Source organism: Gavialis gangeticus, unplaced genomic scaffold (genome assembly GCF_001723915.1).
Source record: "Gavialis gangeticus isolate Ggan-Ray unplaced genomic scaffold, GavGan_comp1, whole genome shotgun sequence".
Lineage (NCBI taxonomy): Eukaryota > Metazoa > Chordata > Crocodylia > Gavialidae > Gavialis > Gavialis gangeticus.
The window spans coordinates 32,375,042-32,392,079 of record NW_017729034.1 but is presented as its reverse complement, the minus strand read 5'-3'; the positions used below and the strand labels follow the sequence as shown (position 1 = coordinate 32,392,079).

General features: G+C 42.0%; 1 protein-coding gene across 1 annotated transcript in view; it reads left to right on the top strand.

Moving 5' to 3' along the window:
* Positions 1-17,038, top strand: part of LTBP1 (latent transforming growth factor beta binding protein 1) — a 461,583-nt gene that overhangs the window by 230,597 nt on the left and 213,948 nt on the right. Inside the window, exons 7-8 of the mRNA XM_019526927.1 lie at positions 4,581-4,683; positions 14,812-14,883. Coding sequence (XP_019382472.1) covers positions 4,581-4,683; positions 14,812-14,883 — 175 coding nt within the window. The remainder of the gene's footprint in view (positions 1-4,580; positions 4,684-14,811; positions 14,884-17,038) is intronic.

Below are 17,038 nucleotides of genomic sequence, written 5' to 3'. Positions count from 1 at the left end.
AGCAGAAGTTCTGCTGACCATTTATACAGAGCTGTAGACCCCTGTGTGACAGGTACCTTCCCTTATTGTCCAGTTCCTAAGGTGAGCTGGACTGTAAGCACATTTTCCCCAATACTTCAAGTTTCAGTGTACCATAAATGTAGTGGGATCAACAACTTTAATTGTTGCCAGTATTTACTGACAGGGCTGCAAACCTTGATTGCCAGATGACTCAGAATTTGGAATCCTTATGCTTGCTTATGGTTTTTATATGGAAATTTGAAACAGATATGACCACAGAGATCATGGTTTTCAGTGTAGTACAAATGCTACAGCACCACACCTAAACTCAGAGAGGGCTTTGGTCCATCATCATTATCTCCATTAAATGTTATGTTTTAAATTTACTACTGTTAAATGACACATTTCATATTCCAAAAATAAAAATAGAGCAATTAAACCATGCTTCTGGAGCCTCTTCTCTGTACATTCATGCTGGTTAAGATGTGCTCTTGGTGCGTGCCACCTTGTGAAGAAGCTGTGCCCCCTGGGTATTACATAAGTGCCCGTCCTGGCTCAGATGCTCAGGGTCTGAGATCATGAGGGCAGGAGCAGCGTCAGCCCCCTCAGTTCCTCTCACTGAATTGCAGAGACCAAATAATAATAGAAGTGAGGCAAAAGCAAAGGGGCAGGGAGTAGGGGAAGAATATGAGTGCAGATATGCATAGACAACATTGACAAAGAACTCCAGCGAAGAACTCTGTTTCTCCTTGGAGTCCAGCGAGCAATCCTAGGAAAGCAGGCTGAGCAATTCTAGTTAAAAAGAAAAACAGTCCATCTAAACATAATGACCAGTTGAGATACCAGGTTGAAAGGGCAGCATTATATAAAGCTGTGAATACAACACTTTCTAAATATTTTGGGCTATCACCTTGAAGGAAACATTATGGGTCCTGACAGACATGTAGCTTTCCACTCTAACTCATGGCTCTTTGAAAGAAGCACCATGAGTTACCTCTGTCTCCTAGGTCCAACAGACATTCACTGTTGGGTCCCAGGGGTTGGATCAAGCTGCAGGTTAGAGCAGCTTCAAGTCTGCAGTTGCTCTCCCCTAGCCCTGCCCCCTCTTCCTCCCTTCCCCCTCCCCCCAGCTGCAGTGCTGTCTTCAGAATGGGAGGGGGAAGGGGAGCAGAGGGAGCTTGATCTGGGGTTTGCCCAGCCAGCACTGGAAAGTGGAATGGGTGGCTTGGAGCCTGCCCCCATCCCCACTTTGAAAGGTCTCCAAAATCCAGAGAGAATTTCCTCCCTTCCCTTCTCTTCCTCCCATTCTGAAGACAGTGCCAGGAGCAGGGCTGTGCTCCCAGCATGGGCTGTCACAAGTTAATGAAAGCACTCTGCTTTGGAGTGTCTTTAGCTGAATCCTCTGTGAAGAAATCCCCCTCTCTCTTCCCATCACTTGGGTCATTCCAGGTGGACCCCTCTCTTTCTCTCTTGCTTTATTTGTGGTTCAGGCTGGTCAACCAGGTAACTTGGCTGGATAAATTCCTGAGGGGAGCAGGAAATTCTGTCTTCCTTGTGATGGGCATTTTGGAAAGCAACAAGCAACATGCCTCCCAGCCTGGATGATTCTCTGTAAGTGAAGACTTGGAAATTAGCTAGGAGTTAGGATTTATGTTTAGGCCAGACACATTTTAAAAGGATTATCATTTCCAAGAAGCACTTCCAGTCCACTTCCGGGTCCGCTGGGGAGTGGGCTGGGGGACCACCCCCCCAGCTCAGCAACTGGTGCCTCCTGGGTCTGTGGGGGGTATCGGGGTCCTCCCGTGGCTGATCACCAAGCTGGGGGGGGACGGGCACAGAGACACCCCCCGTGCACTCCCTGGCAGATCCGGAAGTGGACCGGAAGTACTTCTGGTCCACTTCCAGGTTCGCTGCCAAATACGTGGAGGGCCCTCCCCACACTCCTGTGGGACGCTCCATGTGCCCCAGCATTGCAGCATTCACAAGCTGTCAGATTGTCACAGGATCAGTCTCTTTTAAAGCACTCTGCAGCCATGCACTTCTGTAAGGGCATGGCTGTAGAATGCTTCAGAAAGTCAATTGCGTGACAAGATGTCACTTGTGTCAGCACCTTATGAATACTGTCTAAATGGTATGAGCTGTAAGATTTACGTTTTGAGGTACTGAGTAACAGGATTCAGTATATAAATTCATTTGCTTAGAGACAGTTTTGTTTTACTCAGGCACTTTGGAGTTATGGCATGTCTTTATTGATGATGCATATGTGATATCTAGCAAGTTTTCTGAAAGCCTTTACCCTATTTAAAACATAATGCTAAACCTACTATACCAGGATTGCCTGAGGCTGTAGGGAAAAAGACTTGCAGTTAAATCCTGGCCCTACTGAATACAGTAGAATTTTTGTCTGATTCCTGTCTCTTAACTGATATGTCTCTCGTCCAGTGGCAGATGAAATCTTATTTCAGAGTGCAATAGATACACAGACTAGGAGAATAGTCTTTAAAAAACATAAGAACTTCCTAGTCCTGTTTAGATTAACAGATTCTGAAAGCACTGAGATGAGAAAAATCTCCATTTTTCTAATCTGGACATTTTCAAGTAGCTTCACAATTCGTAATTTTTAGATTTTTACCTTGATATTGAAGTTTTACCCATTCTGACTTGCAGAGATGCATCTTTCTTGAAAAGGATGTGTCCTCCTATAATTATTTGGGTAATTGGTTGCTTGAGAATGCTGGACACAGGTCTCAGTGGCCTGAGAGAACCTCTTCCAATCTTACATTCCTATGTTCAAGTGCAGGTAGTTTCTGTAGCAGTTATTTTAGTTCTTGAACAACATTTTCAAGAGCACCAAAGTGACTTACTAGGCACATTTCCATTTTTAAGTAGTAACATTATAAAGTATGTCCATACTGCAGACTGCAGTTCAGTGTAGCGATACTTAAGCTTTCTGTAAAAAAGAGCGAGATTGGGAGCCAGAAGCAGTCTAGTCACAGCAGCAAAGAGCTCTATGTGGGCTAATTAATTCTATTTCTCAGCAAGTTTAGTTAGTCTGTGCAGGATTCCACAGGCGCATCTTTTAAGGCTAAGGCACAATTAACTTGGATAAATAAGATGCAAGCCTCAGCACCTTGGTTAATCTGCTCAGGTGTAATCAGTTATGATACTGAGCCATACCAAAATACTGTGGTCTCATTAGTACAGCACTCACCCCTCAATGCTTCCTTGATCTATGGTCTCTATGTGCCCCATAGTCCCCTGTGTATCTAACTGAGCTGCTCTATGATTTGTTTCCCAGTGAATTTTGGGGAAAAGTTTTCTATCTTTTTGAGCAGACAGGGAAATTGTAGGAAGATGTTGGGGGACTCAACACTGAAATGGTTTACACCGCATCCTGAGGCCCGGTATTGATCCCTCTCTTCTCTGTGCTTTGATATTGGGCCCTGGCACCACCTCCTCCCACTCTACACATGCTGAGATTGGGTCAAGGGGGCCTGATATCACCTCCTCCTACCTCCATCCTCTAAGATTGAGCACTGAGGCCTGGTACTGCCCCTTCCTGGCCCTACATGCTGGGATTCAGCATCCAATCTGGGGCTCTTCAAGGGTCTGGATATTTGGCAGCAGGGGAATGGTGCCACCACTCCCATGGGGACCCATGGGGTGTCCTGTACACTGGATGACATGTTGCCATGGGCCATGTCTGACACGTCTGGATCATGCCTGATCTAGAGTTCTTTTGTATTGCAACATGAAAAAAAAAATGCCAGTAGTCAAGATATAAATTTAAAATTTGACTGCTGCTAAATATTAATGACTTTACTGATAAAAGTCCTAATCATGTTGTTCTTTTTCAGGGAAAACAACATTTTTTAAAATAAAGGAATTATAGCTCAGGAAGAACTGCCAGGCTGAGTCAGTTATTTGAATGAATAAAGAGACACATGTCTAGATATCGTAATAGAGGCATGGCCTCTATTAAGTTCTCCAGTTTTCAAATACTAGAATATTTCAGCATAATTTGGAAATGTTGATAACTGCTTATAATAAATAGTAAACATATTGGCTGAAACTTTAGGTTTTAGAGTCATTAGTACTTTAAAAATAAAATAGGGAAAAACGTAAAAGGAATTACTTACTACTGTATATTTGTTTATTTTTTTAAAGAAAAATCCAAATGGTGTTTGAGATGATTTATCCGCCTTTGGAAAAGTGTAGGGGCAGACTTTTAAGAGGAAGAATTGAAGGAGTTCATGCTAATGAAGAGTTTCTAATGTGGAAATGAACTTACTGATTTCAATGGCATATTATTCTCTTTTGCTTTTTTAGTCCAGGCGTTGAAGGGAAAAATTACAAAGGCAAAATTTGTTAAAGCTGAACCTGTTCTCCTATGTGCAGAAGGCCAGCCTAAAGTTGATGCATTGCTTAAGTTCCACTGAGGTCTCCAGTGAGTCTTCAGTAGCCCCCTGCACAGGCAACAGATTACCCTAAGATGATTACAAGATACAGCTGTATTCCTCTTCTGAGTATGTTGCAATAACACTAATCTGAGTATTCTTTTTTTATTATTATTATTCCAGTGTGGCAAAGCCCTCCCTGGTCTTTCAAAGCAAGAAGACTGCTGTGGAACTGTGGGTACTTCCTGGGGCTTTAATAAATGTCACAAATGTCCCAAGAAGCCATGTAAGTATGATTTCAATGTTGTTTTTTGAATCACTTTCCTTTTCTGTTCTCTAAATGTCATTTTTAAAAGAAAAAATAACATATTCTAAAACAGCTATATCATCTGATATAAGAAAGGTGACAAAAGTTGGTACCCTTTTGTGACCTTCAAAGGCTAGCAAAGTAAATGTTTTTATTTTTCTCCCCTTAGAAAACTAGTGCTACATTGCTGCATTTTCTCAGTGTAAGGGAGCTAATGACATTAAATCATCTTGCTTCCTCCAGCTGGATTTATTTTGTATGTTCACACAGAAACGTTAAATTATAGAGGCGCCGGTTCCCTCTTGTAGAGAATGCAGTCACCTCTTGAGACCTTAAATGAACTTTTGAAATTTAAAGCCACAACTTTCTAGGCTCTAAGCTGTCAGTTATATTGAAATACTTTTTTTATAATTAGGCTTCCAAGAAGATTTACCCAACACTTTGGCCTCATCTACACAGGAAGCGGACTGCACAGTTCTTGCATACCCAAGTACTAAATGACTGTTCAGTAACTGGTGTTACTGCACGGTAGCATCCCTGCACGGCTTCCTGGTGGTGCTGACTGCACAGTAGCTCATTACTACTGCACAGTAGCATCATGTCGCAGTTCATGTAGACATCACCTTTGACTAGTAGTTGACAAAATAATCAAAGATAGCTATTTAGTGATTTGCATGAAAGGTAAACTTAATCTGTTGGATCAGTTTTAATAATACTAAATAACTATTCTTATTTATTAATAACAATAATGAAAACATCTCCCTCTTACAGAATGTTTTACATGAGTAGATCACAAAGCTCTTTACAAAGGAGGCAATTATCATCAGGGAACCTGATTTTCTCTGTTTAAAAATTGCAAATTCTCTAATAAAAATTGCAAATTCTCTGATACAAACCCCAAAATCTGCAATTAAAATGAAATGCTGCTACATACATACATATGTACACACACACACATATATATGTATGTATATGTATGTATCAACTGAACACAAAGTTTTATTGATATATTTACATTTTTCAAGCAATGTTGAAGCTTACCAGTATCTCAATTACTATAATAAAATAAATTCTAAATACCTATATGTTTTGGTATTTGATTTGGGGTTTTTTCTCATGGAAAATCAGAGCTCCCCCTAAACCCTCTGCTCACCAGGATGCTGGTCCAGGCCCCTCACTCCCAAGCTACAGCCCCAAAGGCCTGCAGGTACCCCTCACCACCCACAGCCCTCCAGCCCTGCTGGTGTCTGTTGCCTCCCACTCAGCCCCTTGCCCCCCACCCTGCTGGAGGGGGCCCCCAGCTGCCAGGGATATGGGGCCAGGGACCTGGGTCCACAGCCTCCTGCCCCCTGCAGCAGTGCCCAAGCCCAGGCTGCCACATATGGGAGGAAGTGGCTGCTGTGGTCTGAGTGGGGAGCAGAGCATGGAGCCCAGCTCCCCCTCCGCTTCAGGCAGCACAGCTAGACCAGAGCCCACGTGGGGGGTGGATGCAGGCTGCCTACTGCAGACTTGGCCTCCCTGCTCTGCTGCCCTCCCTCCAGGGGCCTCTGTGGCCCAGTGAGTAGAACCCAACATGGCAGGGCAGAGCGGGGCCAGGTGGGGAAGCTTGTTGCCACTGCTGGGAACATGCACATGGAGCCTCCTTCCTGACAGCCCTCCTCCTGCTCCCCCCAGCCTCTTTCAGGCTGGAACTTTGCAAGTCTGCAGAGACCTCTTTGCAAAAGTGGAAAATCCACGTTTCTCTATTAAAATGAGAAATCCCTGTTTTTCTCAGTTAAAAGGGAAAATCCACTTTTTTTTCCGTTTTCCCATGAGAAACGGAAAACCCGGATCCCTGATTATCTTTATACCCATTTCATATATGAGACGAGTCAGGCACAGAGACATGGTGTGAGTTTTACAAAGTCACCCAGCAAACCAATGGCAATGCAGGGAATTAAACATACTTCTGTTTCAGCACTTTGTACCATAAGCCCAATTCGCCTCTTAACAATTAGCAACAGTAGGTTCCTAATCCAGGGAAATGCATTGATTGTTTTGCCTACAAATCTTTGTCTCCAAGTCTAATAATGTGTTCTATGTAAAATTCTCAAACAAAAGAAGCTTTAGATCATAGTATTGCTGACCTTTCCTGGGTATTACATGTGTTCTGATGGGCCGGTGTTGCCAGGGGTTCCAGATTCTCAGGAGTATTAATACTGCACTGATTTTTATTGACTTAGTCTGGCCCATTGTTTTATGGGTAGGGCATTTTGTGTTTCAGAGCACCTTAGTTTAAAGACTAGTAAGGTACTTTTTGCATCTTAAAGGCTATATGCAATAAGAGACTTAGGCAGAGCATAACTGGCCAGTACTACACTATACGCATCAGTTTTTAGTAGCAAGAAAGGAGGTGATATCTCCCGTAGTGACAGCAAACCTCCAGCCACTGCTCCTGCAATGCATGCTACCACCATTTCTCTGCACTGTGCTTCCAGAGCTGCTGCAGAGAAATGTCAAGGTGCAAGGGAGAGAGGGCAATGAGGGGGTTCAGTGCCCCCTTGTTTATGAGGGAATCCCTTTATGCAATGCCCAGGGCTCATTTCTGCTCACCCACCCATAGTTATACTACTAGACTTAGGCACATTGGGCCTCTTTGCATGTGTTCTGGAGGTGGGGGACACTTAAATTAGAGTGGCTCCGAGGGCCGCTGTAAAGCGCATTCAGTGTCTTGTGTATTCAGCATCCCGCACTTCAAAATGGTGGTGAGGGCTCTTTAAGTAAAGCTCATTTGACAAGCTTTAGTTAAAGCATCCCCGCCACCATTCTGAGGCATGGAGACACTGAATACACAAGATGTGGAGGCTGTTGAAGCATGCTAATGAGCATGCTCCAACAGACTCAATTAATTGAGGCTGCTCTGACGTCCTGTAATTACAGTGCGTTGGAGCAGCATCCCCACACATCTACAGGCACCCATTAAAACTAAGTGCTGCAGGGTCTAAATTTTTAAGCCCAACTCCCATAGCAGAATTCAGAGCCACCTGCACTTCTTGTATGATACAAGGGGAGCTTTAGATGCCTCAGAGTGGAATCTAGAACAGCCAGTTTGCTGAGTAGGTAATCATCTAAATGAATCTCTGCGTGCAGGTGCCTGGAGAGAGCCAATAGGAAGTATTGAGGAATGGGCTGTGTTTTAAATCCTGTTTCCCAAAGGCATCTCCATCCACTTCAGAGCCATAGCCCAGAATGCTCTCTTGATGGTAGGCACGGAAACCCTTTCTCCAAGAACTGATGGGTCATTCTTGTAAGTGTTAGTGGTATTGGAACTACATCTCCCGAATGGTGTGTGTTCCTCCCTTAGGCCAAGGAGGAGCTTCAAGCCACATCTCCCTAACTGCTCTGCAAATGCTATACCTACTAAAATATTAGATAAAGGTGAGAGCAGCATCTCACTTCCTCCTTTAGCTTAAAAAAGACTCTGCAGGTGCCACTATCTTTTTCTGGAGTTTGATCTTATATTTGTGTATTCGGTGTGGTGCAGCTAGGCTGGAACTTAATTGGAGGGATGCATGGCTTCTGAATCACAGTCCTCCTTCTCAGTGGTTGAAAAGAATAGGCATAACCATTTAGTATGTAGAAATTTACCACTGAAAACTGAGCTAATGACACATGAGCATATTTGTAAAAACAGACTAATTGGTATAGTGTCATAGTTTCATAGTTTGTAGGGTCGGAAGGGACCTGAGCAGATCATTAAGTCCGACCCCCTGCCATGGCAGGAAAGAGTACTGGGATCAAATGACCCTGGCAAGATGTTCATCTAGCCTCCTCTTAAAGACCCCCAGGGTAGGAGCCAGTACCACTTCGCTTGGAAGTTGGTTCCAGATCCTAGCCACCCTGACCATGAAGTAGCACCTCCTGATATCTAGCCTAAATCTACCCTCTGCCAGCTTGTGACCATTATGTCTAGTCACTCCTGGCAGTGCTCGGGGGAATAGGGACTCCCCCAATGCCTGCTGATCCCCCCTGACTAGTTTGTAACAGGCCACTAGATCCCCCCTCAGCCTTCTCTTGTGGAGGCTGAACAGGTTCAGGTCCCGTAGCCTGTCCTCGTAGGTCCTGCCCTGCTGCCCCCGATCATGCGCGTGGCCCTCCTCTGGACCCTCTCCATGTTGTCCACATCCCTCTTGAAGTGCGGTGCCCAGAACTGGACGCTGTACTCCAGCTGCAGCCTGACCAGTGCCTCATAGAGGGGGAGGATTACCTCCCTGGACCTGCTCGTGATGCATGTGTGGATGCATGACAAGGTGCGATTGGCCTTCCGGACTGCATCCCCACACTGCCGGTCCATGTTCATCTTGGCATCAATGATGACTCCAAGATCCTTTTCTGCCTCTGCACTGACAAGAATGGAGTTCCCCAGCCTGTAGGTGCGGTGCTGGTTCTTCCTCCCCGGGTGCATCACCTTGCACTTGTCAGTGTTGAATCCCATCTTATTCTCGTCCTCCCACCCCTGTAACCTGTCTAGGTCCGATTGCAGCTTATTCCTTCCTTCTAGTGTGCCCACTTCTCCCCACATCTTAGTGTTGTCTGCGAATTTGAACAGGGTGCTTTTCCACCCCCTTGTCCAAGTCACTGATGAAGATGTTGAACAGTGCAGGCCCGAGGACCGAGCCCTGAGGGACCCCACTGCCCACATCCCTCCAGGTCGAAAATGACGCCTCCACCACCACTCTCTGGGTGCGGCCCTCCAGCCAGTTGGCGACCCATTTGACTGTGTGGGTGTTGACACCACAGTCCCCTAGTTTTTTAACGAGAATGGGGTGAGAGACAGTGTCGAAGTCCTTCCAAAAGTCCAGAAGGACTACGTCCACTGCTACCCCTGCCTCTAAGTATTTTGTGACTTGGTCATAGAAGGCCACTAGGTTGGTCTGACAGGACCTGCCTCTAACGAACCCTCTAATGAATTTCATAATAATATGAAAAACTATTATTTTATTTTTCTAATTAGTGCAAAAAGGTCAGGTTATTTAGACACAGGGAGCAACTGATACATAAAACTTGTGGGATTTTGCAATAATAAGCTTGGAGATACTTCCTGACTGAGTAATGAAAGTGGAGTTTGTAAACACGTGATGTATTCATGTTTTTTTATTCAGGTACGTGCTGAAAGAAAGAATCTTCCTTCTTATGAAACCCTCTCTACCATGCACCCTTTTACTATTTTAAAATATTTTGTAGGCTGACTCATTTTGCATAAAGCTAAGCAAATTGACTTAGCTTTAAAACTACCAGAAAGGAAGGACTAGGAAGGAATTAAGTATTAAACACATTGACATTTGAATGGTATGCAATCATGCCTGATTGCTGATTCATTCACAGGGTGCAGTTTCAGGGTCATGATACTCCCATGTCATTTTTCCAGTTTTCTTTTGTAAATTGGTATTACTTTCCCACTTGTCATTTTGGAAGAAAACAAATTTTCTTTGGCTTTCTCTTTTGTGGTGGTATGCTTTCTGACCTTTCCTTAAGATTGATGCATTTTTATAATGCCAAGTTTTGCACAGGTTGAATTTTACTGTTTGGTTGTCAATAAGACCCCAGTTCAGCAAAGCATTTGAGCATTGCTCAAGTTTCACTACCAGGCAGTACCACAATTCTCTCTTTTGTTTCCCTGTTTAGTTATATACTGTAGCATGTGCTTCATTTTAGGCATGTTGTTAAGTCCCATTGAATTAAATGGAACTTTTGCATATATGTAAATATGTACTTTAGTGACTTACTAAATACTGTCCACTGAAAGTTTTACTTTGGCACTGCAGTGTATGTACGCCTTGGCTCAAGACTGCTGCTGTGGTTATAAGTTTAATTCTTTTTAAGAATAGTGAAAAGCATGAGCAGAAAATTAGAACAATGATGTTATGGCTGCCAGAGACATTTTGTCCTGTTTAGATACAAGTCAACAGGAATGAATGATGGGACTGGTGAAGCCTCAGTTCCAGCCTTACATCCAGCAGTGCATTGTACAGAATAGCTGAGTTGATGTGAAGGAGACAGTAAGCCGCACCAGGAAAAGGGATGCCATAGTGCAGTTATCCCTTAGGAAAAGGACAAAAAGCCCATTTCTGCTATACTGCCCCTAGTTTGGCTGGATTCCCCACCCTCATCATAGAAAATAACAGTGAAGCAGTCATTGATTTCAATGAGAATTGAATTGGGTCTGTAGTGAAAGTGCATAATGACATAAAAGAACTCATTGGGCATGTCTATGCAAGCTTAGTGTTCTATGTGTGCTGTTTGCATGTGCACCCGGGACTGCAGTACATTTAGCAGGGTCAGAGTAGCCCTGGGTGGTAGAGGGCCGTGGGGGTCAGCCTGCCAGCCCAGGGCTATTCCCCCTAGCTCAGTGTGCTGCAGAGCGAGTGGCTGGGGGAAAAGGCTGATTCAGCAGGGGGCTAGCCAGAAGACATGCACTGAAGTAATCTTCTGCCCTAGCCAGCCAGGGCAGTGCCTACTCATGTGCTTCTGCGGAGTAAAAAACTCTTCAGCAGGATAGTACTTGTAAGTACAAGTACTATCCTGCTGCAGAGTAAATGAATTTACTTCAGCCTAATAGGGGCATGCATGTAGACTCACGACATTTACTATGCAGCTAATTAGCACATTCAACATCGTGTGTAGATGTACCCAATAATGGCCTAACTGCTCCTTGTTAAATCTGTATTAAAACTTCCACTGAGCACATCTACCTGTGCAATTAATGTAACTGAATAAACTCCAGCACAATGTGCACTGGAGTAAACTAATACTAACATCACCATCTACATATTTAAGCACAGTAATTTACTCTGGTGTTGGATAGTACGTGTGTCTGATGGGACTATCTGACAGCACAGTCAATTAGTCCACACCAGTGTAATTGCTGCACATGTGTAGACAGTGATGCTTTAATGCGCAACAAATTAGTCTACTGTGCTTTAAAGCACACATGTAGACATGCCCGTTGACTTCATTGGGAGCCAAGATAGGGCAATAGTGAGAATTTTCACCGTAAGTTTCATTTGTTTTAAAATACTAATATTGGGATGTAATTGGAGCTGCTTCGTAATAATATATGGATTCTGTATGGATAATATACATCAATCTGGTTATTAGGATATTCACTCACTGGAAAAACAGGCTGAAAAGAAAAAAGTATGGTTTGACCCCTCAGCGAATACTTGATGAACATCGGGGAGCAATGCCTGTTCTACTGTGTTTGAGAAAAAGGTTTTTTGGGGGGTCCTGTCTTTTACAGGACTTCATTCTTGCATAAGTCCTGGATTACCATGGCTACAACATCACTCTGACTCTGACACTACCTCCACCCACCCAACCCACAAAATTAGTTTCATGCAGAGTGCCTGGAACCTGGGAAGAATGTGGAAGAATAAACGAAGTCTGGCAGTTTTAAAAGGGCCTTTTGAAAGAGCAGAGTTATTCAGGGGTACCAAAGAGTGGTCTTCGGAGTGGAAGAGAGGGAACACTGAAGAAAATAAGTTGCCTGGCTTACCATCAGGGAATGGTAAACCCTGCATAGGAGAGATGCATACAGAGACTGCTTGTTGTTGGTAAATCTTTTTTTTAAATCTCTAAATGCTTTTCTTCTACTTCTAAACATTATGGTTTTAAGAAGGCTCTCTTGTCACTGCATGCCATTGGCCATTAACTTCTGCAGTGAACTGCAGGTGTCAGAATTAATTCAGACCTGCTGTGTAAACACAGTCAATGCGCAGGGCCCAGTTGAGGGAGTGGGAGAATTGCAGAATTCTACCCCCAGGACAGGTGAAGGCACTTGAGGCCTGACACCTGAACAAATGCCATCAGAAAAGTCTGCAATGGATAGGATAAAGGTGCAGATATCCCTAGAACCATGACATCATAGGGTTTCTATAGATGTGCTCTGCCGCATTCTATTTAGAACGCTTCAGCATCACCTCATCATCATGTGTATTAAGTTCCACCCCATATTTCAGAACGTCCACAGGGGTGTTTTAACTAAACCTAGTCAAATGAGCTTTAGTTAGAGTGACCCTGTGGGCATTTTGGTACTTAATACGCACACTTAATACACACAAGGAGCTTAGTACATGTGATGGTGAAGTGTTTAAATTAGAGCAACTGTCCAGGAATTGCTCTAATTAAAATGCTCCCCCCCCGTCACCTCCGAGCACATGAATAGGCGGCCATAATGTCCAACTATTTCATTCAAAATCAAATAATTACACCCACAGTAAAGGCAGAAATTGCAAGTGTCTTAAAACCATGACTGCATGTCACTACATGAAGTAACGTGCCCATGTCTTTTCATAATATAATTAAAGGAAGCTGCATCTTTTGAAACGTACAAGAATTATATATTTATTGTATTACTGTATCACTTAGTCATTTTACCTGTTAAGATAATCTTGATCAGGAGGAATTTGCATTTTCACTGTCATTTTTCCCCCCTCCCTTCCCTACTCTACCTTTTTGTTTTCCTAATTTCTACCTATTTACATTCCCACTCACATGCTGTCACACTTTTAGCTTCTCTCATTCCTTGGAGTCTCAGAATAGCAGAGACTTCCTATGCATGAAGAAAGGTGACTGCACCCGAAAGCTTGCAAAAAACCTTTTTCCAACTACTCAGTCGGTCTAATAAAAGATATCACATCTACACAAAGAACCTTGCCTGACACTTTCTAACTAAGCAATTTGCAGAACAAAAACACAATAATTATTAAACAGCAAATATTTAGCTCCAAAATTTGCTGCTGCAGTGACTGATTCCAGAAGATATACATTTCCTTTTAATATGAAATGTAAAAAAAATTAATTTCAAATGATTCTTTTATCTTAAACTCTTACAACACAATACAAAGTTACCACTTGCCTCTTTCTTTTTTCTCTGTAGTTGACTGGTTCCCAGGTAAACTAAGCTTCAGGGATAAATGGGCAACTCCAATGTTCAATGCTAATGAAATCAAGTGAAAATGTGTTCCATTCAAACAGTTCTTTGTTAGCTGATAGCTTTGTATTGATGAAAAACTATTTTTAGATATTTGGCTCAGTTTATATGTAAAAAAATATTTTAAAAGAAAAAATAATTAACTAAATGTAAGGTGTCTCTGCTATATCATTCTTACTGTGTACATACTTTCTTGGCACTTGCTAAAGCACTTGTGAGTTCAGAATACCAAAAGTTTATTTTTATATATTTAATAAAATGTAACATGCTGCCGAAATGTAACTTTCCATTTTGACTGTATTACAATTACTCAAAGAAGAAACTCCTCTCCATTGTATTACATTATATTTGAGAGTCAATGAACAGTTTTCAAGGTCTCCAAATCAATTTTAAGTAGAGAAAAAACAATAAATAAAGACAAAGACTTTATTTAGATGTGGACCGTTTAGTTTGGCTAACTAAATTCAGTTTCTATTGTTATTCTGCCCTTTGTAATTGATATTAGAACATATGAATGGTCAGTAAATGAGACTTCTAAAACACAAAAGAGTAAGAGAGAAATCACAGTTATGTTTTCTTTCTTGTAGTGATGGTTGAATGTTATAAAAATATAATGTTAGGCTCCTTATTTTTCCCATGGATTTCAAGTACGTCAGATATATTATGATGTAGGCAGCAGCATGTGCCATATAAGGTTTCAGACATGTTCTTATTCTAACAATTATTTTCAGTAGCTTATGTATTTCTCAACTAGTTTTCAAATCTAAATTTTGCAGCTTGGTCTCTCCTTGAAGCTGGTGTTTGTAGATGCTTTGAGCAAAAATGAGTCAAGTATATATGACAATGAGTAGAATGAAAGAACAAGTTTCCTAATTTCAAACTATTCTAGTTGTTGTGTTATCTGAGATGCAGGATTTGATTGGATAATTAAAGGCAATAGCCATACATACACAGAAAGAGACAACTGAATTTGTATGTACGTCCTTAACTTTGGTATTTCCTGACTTCAAAGTGATTGTCCTGGGGAAACCTGAAAAATATTAATGTATGATTTTTTAAAACTTGCATAGTAATTTAAGTGTTGGGCTTTCTAAATAAATATGTTACACATTGTAATAACTAACCATTTTTTCTAGCTTATCCAGGATATGGTCAAATGCTGGAATGCCCTCAAGGTTACAAGAGGATCAATGCTACCTTTTGTCAGGGTAAGATATTTGTCATGAATTAACCTAATTTCTTTTGAACAAATCTTATGAGCTAAACTAATCTATCTGACTTACATTAGTATGACAGGTGTATCAGTCCTCATCATTCAAAGTAGGACAAGGGATTCTGCACCCTGGGCAGGGACAGGAGCCAGTTGCAATTGGGGGTAACAGCTGGCCAGCAGTTGCTATTTTTGTGCCACCCCAAATCAGCTCCCGTGGCTGCTGCCCCAGTCAGCGCCCTCCCCTCTGGCCCCTCCGTTATGCTACTGATTCAAAGATCTCTTCAGTGTTAACATATTTATTGTACACATGAACATATACAATAAAAAGTGCAAAAAGAAACCAGACAAAACTGGTAATATAGGATAGATTTTCTAAGCTGCTGTGAGCAATAGGGTTTAATCCTGTAATTGATGCAAGGTATAGCTCTACTACATAGCTTGGATCCAAAATAGTGCAGAATATAGCATGGCAACAGAACCCCTTTTATACTCTATGCCCACTGGTTGCAAGTCTAGGAGTCATCCACACAGACAGGGATCGAGTAGATGGCATTGGTACACATGCTTGCGCTGCAACACCAGATGCTTTTAAAAGCACTTGGTGCTGTGGCCCATGCATGTGTATAAACAGCAAAATGCACATCAGCTCTGAGATAATGGCAGCAGCAAGCTTTTGAACTAATACACATTGAAGGTGTTTTAGTTCAAAAGTGTACCACTGCCATTTTCTCAGCGCTGATGCATGTTTTGCTATTTATGCAAATGCATGTGATGCGGCTCTGGGCATGTCAGCTTGCATGCACAGCAGATTCGAGACTCGATTGATTGAGTCTGCTCCGATATGCCAATTCTCCAGTGTGTTGGAGTAGACAAATGCATGCGTATAAATGCCCAGAAGAGATGATGAAGCTGTATTACGAATGGCAAAACTAGGCAGCCCAATGGTAACGGGGGCACGTTTTAAGGCTGGCCAGCCCAGCTCATGATGTCTGAACCTCAAAGTTGGAGATACGACCTCAAATGAAATGCCCCTCCATGCAGTGTTGCAAGGCTATGTACTCCTGTGTGATATGCTCACTACCATTCCATGGAGGCCTCCACACATCCATAGAAGTTGACTTTGAACTGAGTGGGTTTTTCAGATAACTCAGTACATCACTCTGAGGCTTTAGACAGCTAATACAGGCCCTGGGGCTTGTTTGGTGGCAGAATCAAGCCTTTAATAAGGTAGAACTATGTGAATTTAAATAGGACGTCTTTGACAGTTGACTTCACTGAACTTTTCCCTATTTTCATTATTGAAACAGAATTTTTACTTTTAATTCTAGGTTTTCTAAACTTTGCATTTTTTCTGAGAAAATTTAAATATTTTCTTAAAGGGTTTTGTTGTTGTTGCTGAACCTTTTTCTGAACTTTTTCTGAAGTTGTTTAAAGCATGACCCCCATTTTATTTTTTGCCCATGAATATATGCTGTTTAAAGCACTGTGGAATATATATTTTTCCATCCATCACCGAATAATTATTTTCTATATGTGTACTTTAAAAAAATGTGTTTAGAAGTGAATGGGAACCCAGTGTCATTATGCTGTTGAGAAAAATGGACCTGATTCTGGACTTATTTATAGGTATATTACTTTGGTAGTTCCATTTAGTTTAATATAGTTTTTCCCATTTTACATTTATTATAACCAAGAGCAGAATTAGTCCTCAGAAAAGAGCAGTTCCTAGCTTCATGTCCAAGAAGAGGTTAACCTCTAGTAAGTCTTTGCAGAGTTACCCTCCAAGTCAAGCATATACATTCAAAAGCATGATCTCACTAAATATGAAGTGTTAAGCAGGAATGTCAATTTAAAATGAATTTGAATTCCTTATCGGTATTAGTCAATGAAATTAAGCAGAACTTTCCTTCCTTTGATTTTGTACAGTCCATACATCTATAATGACTTACTTTGAAACTTGGAGGCTTTTTTGATTTAGTTATCTTCAAGGTTATAAGGCTAGCACTTTTATGGCATTTTCACAAAGTGGGCGTAAGTGGTCGCAAAGGATCTTTCTACCTTTGGAGTGGTGAATAGAGTAACAGGCAAGGGATTTACAGGCTGTACCAACAAACAAGGAAAGAAACACAGAGAGAAAACAAGCAGATACT